The sequence below is a fragment of the Lotus japonicus genome, chromosome 2 (assembly GCF_012489685.1).
Source record: "Lotus japonicus ecotype B-129 chromosome 2, LjGifu_v1.2".
Lineage (NCBI taxonomy): Eukaryota > Viridiplantae > Streptophyta > Magnoliopsida > Fabales > Fabaceae > Lotus > Lotus japonicus.
In genome coordinates this window covers 52,218,795-52,232,660 of record NC_080042.1, presented here as the reverse complement: position 1 = coordinate 52,232,660, position 13,866 = coordinate 52,218,795, and the positions used below count along the sequence as shown (strand labels likewise).

Here is a 13,866-nt window from a genome sequence, read left to right as displayed (position 1 = left end):
AGGTTGGATGATGAATATTTACGGTCCAATATTTCTGGATGATTGACTTTGCGAGTTTCCAATATTTCTGGTCGAATGATACAATCACAAAGGTAGCCTTATTTTCTCATTCACCAAAAAAGAAAAAGCACGCCATGGATTGTTGCCTCATAGGAGATCGGTAATGTAGTAAATGGATTTTATCATTATTATCAATTTGCAATTTTGGCTTACAAAAAATAATTGTTCTTTACAGAGAGATTTGCAAAAATTTCTTATGAACATGAGAAGAAATATTTTTTTGTTGGAAATGAAAAAGATTAAAAATAAAAAAGGGTATGTTTTTTTTTTTTTGAAAGTAAGGGTATGAATCTTAATGTTGTGGTACTATTGCACTTTTCAAAAGCTAGTGGCTAGCCCGATTAGGGCTAATTTCATGTGACTAAAAAAGGCTATTTATTTAAAATTCTAATTACATGAAAAACTAATTTAAAATCAGTTGGAGTCTTATTTTTTAAAAGTACTTTCCAACATTACTAATTTTTAAAACAAAAATGAAAATAAAACCAATAGTTTTTTTTTCCGAACTATATGTAACTTCAAACATAGAAATCACACCTTTCAAAAAAAACATAGAAATCACAATTTGAACAAAAAAAAAACATTAAAGTCACAATCTTTACTCAAAAATCTGCCCAAAAAAGGTTCTTACTATTTTCTTCGTAGACCATAAAATTTCCATTCGCTCCAGAGATAGGTTATCCAGTGTGGTATCAAACTTCTTCGGATGATTTCATTTTCATGATTTCATCATTCAAAACCAGCTTAGTCTTGACCTCAACTTTCATCCATATCATACTCTTTCGTATTCCATTGACTCACTGATTATATGAATTGTATTTATTCCATGAGTTTACAGTATAGATAGACCAATAGAAATCATTCACAAAAGTTCAAGTAAAAAGTGTATGAAATTTTTAACTCACTTATCTTACACAATATATTTCCACATAGGATGGGGTAAATTACTTATGTGGTAAGTTATGCAATCCATATATAAAAATAAAAAGCAAAGTATAGATTATATACCAAGTTCAAAAGGAACCAAATTAGGAGTTTATAAGCACGAGCAAACTAACCTGGGTACAGGAAACTTAAAATTGTGTTGAGAATTGCTTTGTGGTTTTAAAGCAAAAAACCTTTTAAAAGGTTAAACCCACCATCGTATATAATATAAATCTCCATCTCCATTCTTTTCTCCAATGATAGATTATTGCGTCTGATACTGGAACCTCTGTTTGTCACTCCAGACCAGCTTAGTTTGGCTTCCACTTTCTTTCTTCCCAAAAGTCAGTGCCTGCCATTGACATTCAAGAAAGGACACTAGTGTGAAAGTTGCGGACCTATTCATTAAATTTTGCCTCCACAAGGTATTTTTAACTTACATAATATATATTATGTTTTATCAGGTTTATATTATGTTTATTGATCATCCTATTGTTTGACATATTAATTCTAGTACCCTTTAGTTTTTAATCATATCTCTATAATTTATTGTACATATTATTTTTTTCTTTTATCCATTTTTCTCAACTATTAATATCATTCTATTTTTTTTTGAAGTAAAATATCATTCTATTTTATTGATTTGTTCTTTTCCACTTATTTACGCATTTTTTATTTTGTAATACGTATTTCATGAGCCTGTATATCTTAACTAAATCAAATGTTTAACTAATCATATCATATATTTCATTTTCTTTCTCTTCTTTTCCTATCTTTCTAACATATTATCTATTGCATTTTATTTTCTTTCTTTCTTCTCTTCCTATTTCTCTTTCTCCTTAATGTTAGGCATGGAGGTGTCAAAGGATATTAATCCATGATGATTAATCAAGTTTGATATGTTCACACCTCACTTTCTCTTCCATCCCATTTTCACCAACTTTTTCTTCCTATCTCTCACTCTCTTCTTTTCCTATCACATTGCTCATCATATCTCATTCCTCTTTCATCACTTCCTATATCTACTCTCTAAAGATGGAGGTGGATTAAGTGTGAAGACAACATTTTCCACAAACAACTGCTTTAGAAAATTTCTTTTAAACCTGTCTCTCTTTTTGCCCTAAGTCATTAGAATAATCTATTGCATTTACTTTTAACACACACACAAAAAGAGAGAGAGAGATGTAAATGTACCTTGGTTGATCTCTTGTCATCAGGAGTCCATGAAGGTACGCAAGTGGAATATCTTCCTTTCTTGACAGAGTTTGAAGATTGTCCAGATTGCTTCTGTCTTTTCTGTTCCGGAAAATTTCCAGGTGTTCTTCCAGGTTGATACTTAAAGAACTCAATTATAGAAGGACTTCTTCTCTTAGGAACTTTCGACACATTCCCCTGGTACCCAAAGCAAGGGCGAGACTTCTGATATGATAACGATTTTTGACGCAGTTTGCTCTTTTCTTTTACTTTATTGAGAAAGTCAATAGTCCAAGGTGAATGCCTCAATGGACTAGCTGACCGGCGGGCACGGGAGAGTGGAGTCTCGCTCAAATGTGACATTCTGTCCTGGAAGTGTAATCCTTGTAAGTTTGTCATAGCTACCTGAGTTAAGCCAACGTTTTCAGGAGGCTTGAAATCAAGAGGAAATACATCTTTTCCAAAATCTGGTTCGGGATAGTCGTCAACTTCTCTAGCTGTATCTTGTAAAGATTTCCATATTTCCCATGAGTTGGTTGCAGGGTGACTTCTATTATTAAATGACAATCTTCTTGCAATTTTGCTCTTTCTTAGCTGATCCTTCTCTGTATCAGTCACCAAATTTGGGAAGTACATGGAGTCAGACATGGGGAAGCTTTCATCTAATAGGGGACTATCAGTCAAGTCAACCACCTCACCTCTAATGTCCTCATGCAGCTTCTCAGAACTACTAAGGCTATTCCAATTCATGCTTTTCCCCATCAAGTCAATATCCAGTATTTCATTTTGAACCAACTCATTATTTTTGAAAGATAAACATGGCTGTTCCACCTGCTCTGATATTCGGGGAGCTTTGCTGTTCCGTGAAGATGGGTAGACTCTGGAAGGGTTTTTCATTGTACTCGCAGTGATTGGTTGCTTCTGATCGAAAAAATCACTCATGCACAAACTAGCCTTTTCCAAGTCACTGGATCTCCCAGCAGCTTTTGACATTCCAAGATCAAAAGGTTTTGGCAAAGTAGAGGAATCTGGGATAGCCTCAACTTCTTGGTTTAATGTCTTGAATTGCAACAACTCATCAAAGTATTGTTCATCTTTCTGATGACTACTTATAGGGTTTTTTCTTTTTCTTTTGTTGTCAACTTGATATCGATGGCACCTATCTGAGTCTGGACCAGAAGATACTGAGGACGAGCAGTCTGTCATTATGGATTTTGAATCCTCCCGTTCCCCATATTTGCAGAAAACACTAAATAGAGAAAGACTTTCTTCTGGAACGTCATAGTTTTCTAAAACACGCATCCTTTGTTCATGTGAACACTCAAGAAACTCATTAAGCATAGCCCCTGAAGATAGTATAGAGTGTGCTGTTAAAGGATTTATTCCAGGAAATTGCGTAAGAAATGACTCTGCTAGAGTTACAGAATCGGGCATTTTAGGATACAGACCCCTTGTCAATTTGGCAGCATTCTTAATGCAGCTTAGGATAACTTCATTTGACAACTCAGGAGAGTAAGAGAAGAAGATCTGCAAATCAATTCCCAGGCTTGCTGCTGCAGCATAAAGTCCATCTGAGGACTCCATTACAATTGAAAGAAAGTCAAATTCTCCCTCAAAGACCTAAAAGGAGAAGAAAACACATTAAAACCTGTTCAATGTACAATGATCAAGCTTTACTAATAACCACCATAACGACTCTAATATTTAAATTAACAGGGTTTAGATTCATTAACCATTATGAAGCTTCAATTCTATCACATAACAACAAAATCAGATTCACTAATCTGATTTCTTGTGTTCCATTGTTTAAAAGCCTCATATCTTCAGCATATAATACAATATTCCTGATGGTAATTAACTAATTATGATTAAAAACCTTAAATTCTCCTTTGGGCAGGGGTTAATATTACAATGTTTGTACTAGGTGAGAAATTAATCTTTCAAGGGGTCTAAGGAAAGTTCTAGAATGGAAAAAAATCAAGCTCCAAGATTGACATTCTTTCCGCCAAATACGCTTCCCACGTAGCTTCAAAGAAACCATCTGCCCAACTTCAAGCACCTTCAGCATTTTTCTCGAGCCCTATTTGACGGTGCAGTCTTTTATAGAAAGAGTTGAAAAAATAAATATCTCAAGATGCTACTGTAATGAATATGAAAATAGTAATTACCAGAAAGGAGCCACGGAAGTAAAAACTAAGCAATGTCAGAACATCTGTTGCAATATTGTCAATACATAGAGGCAAACTTGAAGATGCTTCAGTAGCTGGAGTTCCTTTCTTCCCCAGGTTTCTGCTATCATACCATGCCAAGCAAATTCCAGAACTTATTATAATATCCACCGGCAAATCTAAATCACGTTCAACAACTTGAACTCCTCCTTTCTCCATTGCAAGAATTACTTGGTAAGAGCTTCTTCTAGACACTATCATCTCCTTATCTATGTTTTGAGTATTCACGATGATAACTGATCCAGAAAAAGGCTCCAAACTCTGATTTCCATGCTCAGATTGCGCTGCAGTAATTACTGGCACAAAATTGTCTGTTTCAGGTGCAACCTTTGAAGATTCTATACCATAGCTTTGTTCCACTGGACAAAAGTTCAGCAGTCTCTCTAACTTCTGATTTGCCATACTTTCTTTGTGATAGAAAATAAGGGGAGTCTCACTTTCCTAGCACACAATCATTGTTAGTTGGATGGAGTTTTGATTGGTAAAGGAAGTATAAACCCAGAAATAAGAGTAAATATCAACTGAAGCAGCTAATTCAATTAGTTCCAATTAAAAAGTGTAACAGATGAAAGCATTTGATTTCCAGATCAGCATGACAAACAGGGCAACTTTGTTCCATACTTTAGTCACAAATTTCGTCAGCTATCTACAATTGTGGAAAAACTTGCAATTTTGTTCACAAATTGGACTTGGAAGGAAAACAAAACTGCTTTCCGGTTCATACTTTCCAGGCCAAGCCATTAAAAACCACCACTCCCCTTCAAATTAAGAATGCTTCATTTCCATATTATTCAAATATAACGTCCTCAGTTCTCTATTTTGCACAACACACATATGTAGAGATACAGAATCAAAAGCATGTCACAAGCATGATACAGATAAAGACAGGCCGGTCACTCAAAGGCATAAATAAATTATAATCAGATTCTTACTAGATTATCAACTCTCTTTTTTTTGACAAATACTAGATTACCAACTTAATCTGCAGAAAATGAAACAATTATCCTACTCACTAACAAATACTCATGTTCTATCAAAATGTTATCCTCATGGCTCCATCATGGCATCTTTGATAAGTCAATAACATTCAGGCTGACATAAAGGCTTGCATGCATGCTGACGGCCATAAACAGATAATGTGATTCAAACTGTGGGTAGACCAAAAAGTGTATAGACCTCATGCATCATTGCTGGGGTAATGAAAAGTCAAACTAAGATTGGAAATTAAGATACAATACTAATTCATCTTTGTCTATAAGCAGTTCACAGAACCAGTACTACATACTCTTTGAGAAATTTTAGGTTTTCAGTCAAACTGGAAGTAACGCTTTTAGACTCTTTTCTGATATTTCTGATATATGATTAGGTTAGGTCTTACTCACTACTCAGACATATAATTTCATTCATTTTTGTATCCCTTTGAATTCCACTGTATCTCGTATAAAACTAAATGTAAGTGACCAATAATACTGCTAAGTGCTAACAAGGGGGTAGCAGTAATAGACGTGCCATGAAAACCTACTTTATGCATGGAGGATCATGAGTGGGACACAAGTGTTCTGTTCTAGTCAATATGAGGTCACTATCGCTACATTTTATATATGCAACACAGTTGTGTTTGAACTCTTCCTTCTGAAACTTTGGGTCTATTGCAAACAAACAAAAACAGTTATTTTTCTCTTGGTATCATATTATCAGATATTGCTCCAGACGCTTTATCGGTTATCTTTTCTCATAAACGAAGCAGCTCTCTAAGGAGAAAAGACCACTCTATGTAACCATTACTTGTATAGCAGATTTGATATTCACAGCTTATCTAAAGTATTATTAAACCAATTCTAGAACTCCTGTACTTATTAACATCCAAAAGCATGAAATACTATATCATTTTATTATATTGAAAATTTATTATATAACATTAGAAATTCTGCAATTAAAATATATGAAGCCAGAATTTTTGGCATAAGTGATTTCGCTATTTATTTGCAATACTTACAGTATCTGTAACTTAGATTTTATCATCACTAAGCTATCCATAATCACATACTTACCAGTAACATTCCAGTGTTTGGGGGGGTTTCAACGCCCTCACACAGTGCTTTGGAAGCAGCATGGTCATCCAAATCAATCGTCAAAAAGTGAAGATGAGGCTTTCCAACCGAGTTTGGAGAAAGTTCAGATATTCTAGATGAGCCATATGGACCACCATATTCCAGGATAATGCCAAATTTGTTGAATGGAAACAACAGAGAAACATGCCTTCAAACAAATAAAGCAACTAGTAAGATAGTTTCTTAGTAGTAAGTATGCCTAAAACGTTCTATCAAAAAGCTACAAATGCTGCATTGATGCTCAAAATATACAATTTTATCAACTTACTTGAGAAAATCAAAAGGAAATCAATGTCGTTTTGAAAATACTAGTAGCAGTAGCACCCTCAAGTTCTCTTTGGGCTACTGTTACTCCATATATTTTAAAGGAAGAGTATAACAAAAACAATTCAGTGTCTCACACTGAAAGATGATTATTATGAGTTTACTCTACTGTTAAATTAAAAAAAAAAAGGTTATTGGAAAATTTAGCGCCTGAATTTATAAGCAAATTTAATTTTAGTGGCGGTCCCAGTCAAAAACAGCCAGTAATTATAAAAATGACCGCCACTAAACATCATTTTTTCACCGAGGGACTAAAACCAAACTCACTTACAAAATCAGGGACTAATTTTCAGTAACCCTAAAAAAACAAGTTCCTCAAATATTTTGATAAATGTTTTTCCTAGCCAAGCGCTCGCTTCTCAATGCAAAGCTTCACATAAAGGTTATAGTTATAATAATAAGCAGCAAATAGATTCTTAATCAAACAAACAAACGCCCGAAGCAGAAAACTCCCCCAATATGTACAACTGCAAACATTTAGGTTCCCTAATATGTATGTGCCAGTGGAGCTCAGTATTTTTTTTGTAGTCCCCGGGGGATAGAATTTTTAAACATATCTTTTTTTTTATGTGTGATGGTATAGAGTTGATTCTGAAAACACAGCAGGAGAGCAGTCCATCACTTAAATATGAAACCTATTTTCCTCCAAGAGTTGATGTCAAATAACCACTTACCCCAAAAGCTTAAGCTGTTGAGTAAGGGTCACTTTAATGGTTTTATATTATATTCTAACACGCCCCCTCACGCAAGAGCCCTTTGGGCTTGAAGCGTGGATAAATGCACAGGCCCACCTACCATGTGCTTAATTAAATTCCACTTTTTAATCAGAAAGTGAGGGGAGCAAGGATCGAACTCTAGACCTCTCGGCCATAGAGGTTCTGATACCATGTCAAATAACCACTTATCCCAAAAGCTTAAGCTGTTGAGTAAGGGTCACTTTAATGGTTTTATATTATATTCTAACAGATACCATAGCCAATATAATAAAAAAAAACAGACATCTACAGCCGGTGATTAAAAGGATATTTAATCAGAGAAAGCTAGACATATCTTGTACCAAAAATGAAGTGCAGCTCTACTTAATCATGATAAATAAAAATATCCTGAAACGAAATCTTACTTATGTGAAACCAGCAAGCAGTCTGAATTCAGAAGTTCCTTCATTTTAGTATTTGTGTCCTCAGGCAGATTACTCGCATAGGGCTGATTTCTGTAAGAATCATTTAGTTTACTGCACGATAACCCCAAGGAAAGAAGGAGATTTTTCAATGACCACCAGAATACTTCTTCAGCCACAATTAGAGCTTTCAAACTATTACTTTTGATGCTTGACTGTAAAATTTCCTTGACAATTGTTAGTGATGGATGTGCTATGGTATAACTGCCGTCCACCTTTCTGTTTTCATATTTGATCAAAGATTGGAGGAAGCCTAACCTTGATTTCAAGTAATCCAAGTTTTGACATAATTTGTCTACATACAAGCATGCTGGATTGAGACCATAAAAACATAAGTACCAAGCAGCCTGTTTAATTGCACTTAGCGCAATAAACGCCATATTGTTTCCATTCACATGGTATTCAAACAGCTTGCGCTTTGGAAAGCTCAGTAATTTAAAATAATCTACATCTGGGTTATACATCTTTGTCAGCTCTGTATCACTCTGCAAAATGGCTAGATAGCATTTTTCAAAATATGCTGTAATGGCCACAATATTGTCGGACAACTTAATTCTATGCAAAACAGTGTGCCATCCGTGTGACTGTAGACCAGCCTTAAATTCGGTGGATGTATCTTTTGGAATATTAACATTAGCATTGGTGGACTCTACTGCAAAATTACAGTTCGCCTTATCAGTCACATATTTAGGGTTTAAGAAATACTCAAGATTGCTGATTTCTGACATAGACTTAAAAAATAATGAAGCCCTCTCTGCATCCCTTTCTGGTAATTGCTCTCGACACGGTAATTGCTCTCGACATCCTTGTTTAGAAGATCCATGTTGTAATAGATTGCTTGAAGTAAATTCTTCAGGCAGATTGTCAGGCAGAGGAATGCAATCAGAAAGCAACTTCTTCAACTCTACACTTTGTACAATGTCGCATTCACCTATATCACAACAGAAAACTAGATCAAAAACCACATTTCTGTTGTCAAAAGAATTTCCCGCAATGTCTTGGTTTTTCAGATCTATCTTGGCGCATATGTTCAGATACCAATTAGACATTTTGTAATTGCATTTATCTTCATCAAGTAGATCCCAGTTTAAGTAAATGCCATCAGATGCAGATAGAGGCCGCGTCTTCATGTTGGAAAATAGTTCTCCAATGATATCATGTGGAGTTATCAACTTTTCATAATCAGAGATAACAGGTACAGGCAGTGATTTGAACCTGTCATCTATTAGAGCCATCTCATTACTAACAACCAATTCATCAAAACTCTTGAAGTTAAATTCTTTCATGAACATCTGGTCACTTCTTTCTTGATCAACCGATGCTTTCGTGTCATAGAAAGCATCAAGGGTTTGAATTAAGTCCTCATCAAGGAAGATGTATTCCTGGAAGGTAACGAGATTTGCTAACAAAGCACTATCGACCTGCCCTTTTCCTTGCAGGGCAATATTCCAATCAACATGTTCAGTTTCCAACATGTTTATAAAATCATTGTCAGGGGACAAATCGGATAACACCAAGCTCTTTTTTGACACACAGTCATCTGAGAAAAACTTCATCATGTTTTGCTCCTCAGAACCCAAAAGCTCCTTGCCCTCTGTAACTGATTGATATCGTTCATCAAAATTTTGAGGTCTGATATTTTCAAAATATGAATCAACAATTTCTACCATAGATAAGCACGAGGGAATTCCCAAACTTTCCTCATCCACTTCCAGAACAAGAAATATGTTTTGTTCAATGTGTGGAAGGTGCTGCATAGAGATATTATCTTCTAAAGAATATTCTTTCTCCCCTTTCAGGTACTCCGAAACAACATCTTCAACCTTAGATACTGATTCCAGAGCCTCATAAGGGTACTGCCATAATACCTCAGGCTTGACCATTTCCTGTGAGGAAATCAGATGAATTTTTTCTCTAAGTTAGACAAACGCATGAACGAAAAAAAATAAAAATCTTTGCTCAAGTCCTATTGCTACATGACTTATATCTGTCCAAATCCACTCGTATGCTTGAAACTCCATGCTGAATGATGCAAGAATTTGTCAACCTTTTCAAGGGATAAAACCAACTCAAAATCCATTTAGCTCCTGATAATTGTTAATGAATACAACTGATAAGTATTAGACTTGACTATACACTACAGCTATATCATATGTTTTAACTTCTAAGGTATATTATGCCTGCTGATAACAGATAGTCAAAGCTCACAAGAAGGAAGAATTAATCCAATATGCAAATAACTGACTCATTTACCAAGTGTATACAATGTTCATATTGGCACAAGATGCAATTACTTAATCCTACAGCAACACAGTATAATGTGTAAAAACAAACTAAAGGATAAGTTGAACCAGTGTCGATATATTATAACGTCGTTACCAGGCTATTTTCAACGTCAGGAGTTTGAGACAGCATTTGCATCCTCTCGTTCTCAGTGAAGCATTCATTTTCCTTTAAAATCAAAAATAGAATAAAATTAAGGTATATAGATTGAATGAAAATGCTAAAAACAGTGAGTTATTATTACAAATCTAGACCAAGCGTCTCACCAAGAGTGTGTCTAGCTCAGGTGTTTCGAATTGAATAGGTTCCCGAACAGTATCGCTCTTATCACTTCGAGCAATCGTTGCACTCTCCTGCGAACAATAAGAGTAAGATATCAGCAAAATGAACAAATAAACAAATAAATGGAGAGAACAAGAAGTGTTATATACTTTCAGAAATTCAATATCAGCTTCAGGGAGATGATCTTCAAAGATAACCTCTGCTTGATGCTGAAACCAATCAAAACATCCAAAAAAGCACGAGTACGCTCAGGAAGCTTCTCAGGTAAGAACGAATTGCACACAGAATCGCGATTTCAGAGTGAAATCGTAACTATAACAGTGACAAAAATAACACAAGCAACGAGTGGATCGACGCATTCATCACCGGAAAACGAAACGAAAACTCGATTTACCTCGCGATTCGTGTCTAGGTCCGGAACTGAGAGGTTGTACGATTCGAGGTGGATTCGGTGAGGGAGGACATCGGAGAGGAAGGTGGAGAGTGCGGCGTCGATCGGCAAGGGGTCGGTGAGGAGTGAGAGGCGGAGAGGGGGATGGAAGCGGAGGTGGTTGTGGACGGAGGAGGGAGGCGGCGTGGAGAGGCGAGGGACAGGGAGGTGGAGGAAGGGGAGGGTTTCGTGGTGGCGGTGAGACGGAGGAGGGAGGGTGAAGTAATCGTTGTTGAGAAAGCGAGTTCGCATCGTGTTTGGTGAAAGTGAGGGAGAGAGTGTGGAGGAGGAGGAGAAGATGAAGCTAACGGATGCAGAAATTGAATTTGGCGCTTTAAATTTTAGTATTTATACCACCACATAAAAGGTTTGAAATTGAAGATAGAACTGGAAATTGGGACGGTGCATGAACCGGGTATCTCAGCTGCACAAGAGGAAAACTTGTGCAAAGTTACATGCTAATGCTGCTATAGTAGGTTTTTATAGAATATGAACCTACTTAGGAAAATTGGTTGTTCACAATTTTTCACCTTGCACTTTTACAAGATAGGAATAGAAGAGGAATAAATGAATTATATGATATATAAAGTGATAGAAATGAAAGAGAAACAATGTGTGAATATATTAAAATTGATTCTAAATGAGTTTAGAGGCAAAATTTGCATTAATTATACCTTAGAAATTGTTTGCTATGTCGTATAATATAGAGTTTGATAGTTATCTAGTATTTATCATACAGTGTATAAGTTGTCGAATCATCTAATTAATATAAACATATGTTTGGTGGAGGATGGTGATTAAATAGTGGTGGGTGGTGGTGGGTGGTATTGGTGGTGGAAGAGGGGGCAGTGGTTATGGTGGTGGTGGCGGCAGTGGTAAGTGGTGGGGTTGGCGATAGATTAGTGGCGATAACATTCCTAGAGGATGGTGGAGGCGGTGGTGAAGGTTGTGTTAAAGTTGGTTGTGATGGTGGCAGTAGCGGTAGTGGTGGTGGTGGTGGATGGAAGTGTTGTAGGGTGGTGGTGGCACAAATGACGATGGTGGTGGTGGCGGTGGCGGCGGTGGTGCTCGTGGTGGTGGCGATGGCACAACGACAGTGATGGAGAGTGGTGGTGGTGGTAGCGGGTTTGGCAGTGGCTTAAATATTTTGAAGTGACTATTACGTCACAATCTTAGCAGACCTTATCTCACCTCTATATGCTAGATTCAATAGTATATAGTCCATCAGTTTAATGTATAAGAATAGATTAATGCATAAGTCTATACAATTCAACGTTATAACACCGAACAATTGATAAACTCATAATATATTGTATAAGTTTACACTATCAGACCTAATATGACGTATGAAACGAGCCCTTAATCAACGTTCATGTCCCCCACATTTTCCCGCTCATTTCAATGGCAACGCCCTTAGCTTCTCCGTCATTTCAGCTTCAAGCAGTGTTAGCACAGCTCGGGATGTATTTTGGCCCTTTTATTCACTGTTAGACCAAATTGTACTTTGTTCCTGCCTTGAGTTGTTTTAGGCTCAGGCTTTTATTAATAATATACATTTCATTTTCAAAATAAAATTAATAAGGTAAGTTTATATTTCTCTAAATTAAAAAAATATTTTTAAAAATTTATATTAACAATTGAATAGTAATTATTTCAAAATAAAAATAATTAGAGTTTATTGTTTTTATAATATATAAAGGGTAATGATAGAATTTTCTTAAAATGATAAGGATAAAAGTGAGAATGAATTCAATAAGCTTTAAGCTACTAAGTTCCTTTACCAAACACTTTAAAAAAGCTTTTAAGCTAGTTAAGTAAGCTTTAAGCTAGCTAAAATGGCATGTCAAACATAGCCTAAAAGTTTTGTTCTTAATAACTTATTTTTAGATAATATAATACTTTAATAAAAAAATCTTAAACTCGTTTCATGGGGCATAAAGCAACGAATAATAATCTTTTCACATGCCAATTCCACATCCACCTCACGATGAAGAAAAAAGAGATAAATAAGTGATAAGATAGGTGATGTGACAGAAAACATAGAGAAAGAAAAGAAGAAAAAAGTGAAAATGATATGTAAGAAAAAGAAAGGTGTGTGAGTGTATCACAACTCGCAAGGAAGCCTTTCTTTTGAAATCTTAAACATACCAACTTCTTTCGAAATCTTAAAAAATGAGTCTCTCCACATGCAGGGTCGTAGATAGCATTAAAAAAAATTAGAATCCTTTCTCACCCCTAACAATTAGCCAATCAATTGTTACAAGATAGATTGAATGAGTTAACTATTTTATCTATTGAAAGCGAAATGTTTGAATTGCTCGATTGTAAAACTCTGATAAATAATTTTACAACTCAAAAAAATAAAAAATTAATATAAAAAATTAAAATTTTTATGATATATTAAGTATATTAAAGCCCCAAATGATTTTCGCCTTAGGCCCCCAAGAGTTTGTACACGGTCCACATGTATTTTCTGATCCCCAATAAAAATATAACAAATTAAACAGTATAGACACTAATTATGGCCCGTTTGGTGGACAGGATAAATAGACAAGATAAGATAACATAATCTCATCCTGCTGTAATATTTTTTTTGTTGCGCCAGCAGGATAGGATAACACTATCATCTCCCATTCTCCCTTATCCTGTTCTATCTACCATGTGTAAAATTTATCCTGATGAGGAGCTATGATAGATATTATCCTAACATGATAGGATATCAGTTTTTTATTTGCTTATTACCATATCCGAAATTAATTTCAATAATTATATTTTATACAATTTATAATAATATTAATTAATAAATATAAATTTTTGAGTTTAATAAAATATTAATTTGATTACTTATAAATT

At 35.3% G+C, this 13,866-nt stretch overlaps 1 protein-coding gene across 3 annotated transcripts; it reads right to left on the bottom strand.

Annotated features, from left to right (window-relative positions):
* Window positions 1–668: 668 nt before the first annotated feature.
* LOC130738279 (protein SHORTAGE IN CHIASMATA 1) lies at window positions 669–11,451 on the bottom strand. Of its 3 annotated transcripts, XM_057590236.1 has the most exons (10): window positions 10,978–11,451; window positions 10,733–10,792; window positions 10,568–10,654; window positions 10,398–10,469; window positions 7,962–9,904; window positions 6,458–6,665; window positions 4,347–4,847; window positions 3,627–3,798; window positions 2,179–3,524; window positions 669–1,336 (listed from the first exon to the last, which is right to left on the bottom strand). In XM_057590236.1, the coding sequence occupies exons 1-10, from the start codon at window positions 11,263–11,265 to the stop codon at window positions 1,250–1,252; spliced, it is 4,764 nt and encodes a 1,587-aa protein (XP_057446219.1). In that variant the 5' UTR covers window positions 11,266–11,451; the 3' UTR covers window positions 669–1,249. The 3 variants fall into 3 exon arrangements, with proteins under 3 accessions (XP_057446219.1, XP_057446217.1, XP_057446218.1); XM_057590234.1 differs by having other exon boundaries at window positions 670–1,336; window positions 2,179–3,798; XM_057590235.1 differs by lacking the exon at window positions 10,733–10,792 and having other exon boundaries at window positions 670–1,336; window positions 2,179–3,798.
* Between the last annotated feature and the right edge of the window lie 2,415 nt (window positions 11,452–13,866).

What these genes read in the sequence shown, in the direction of transcription:
- LOC130738279 (XM_057590234.1), bottom strand. Translation starts at nt 11,265, where the DNA reads ATGCGAACTCGCTTTCTCAACAACGATTACTTCACCCTCCCTCCTCCG. An exon ending in ACCTAGACACGAATCGCGAG is followed by an intron (nt 10,793 to 10,977) that starts GTAAATCGAGTT and finishes GATTGGTTTCAG; the next exon opens with CATCAAGCAGAGGTTATCTT. An exon ending in CTGATATTGAATTTCTGAAA is followed by an intron (nt 10,655 to 10,732) that starts GTATATAACACT and finishes TATTGTTCGCAG; the next exon opens with GAGAGTGCAACGATTGCTCG.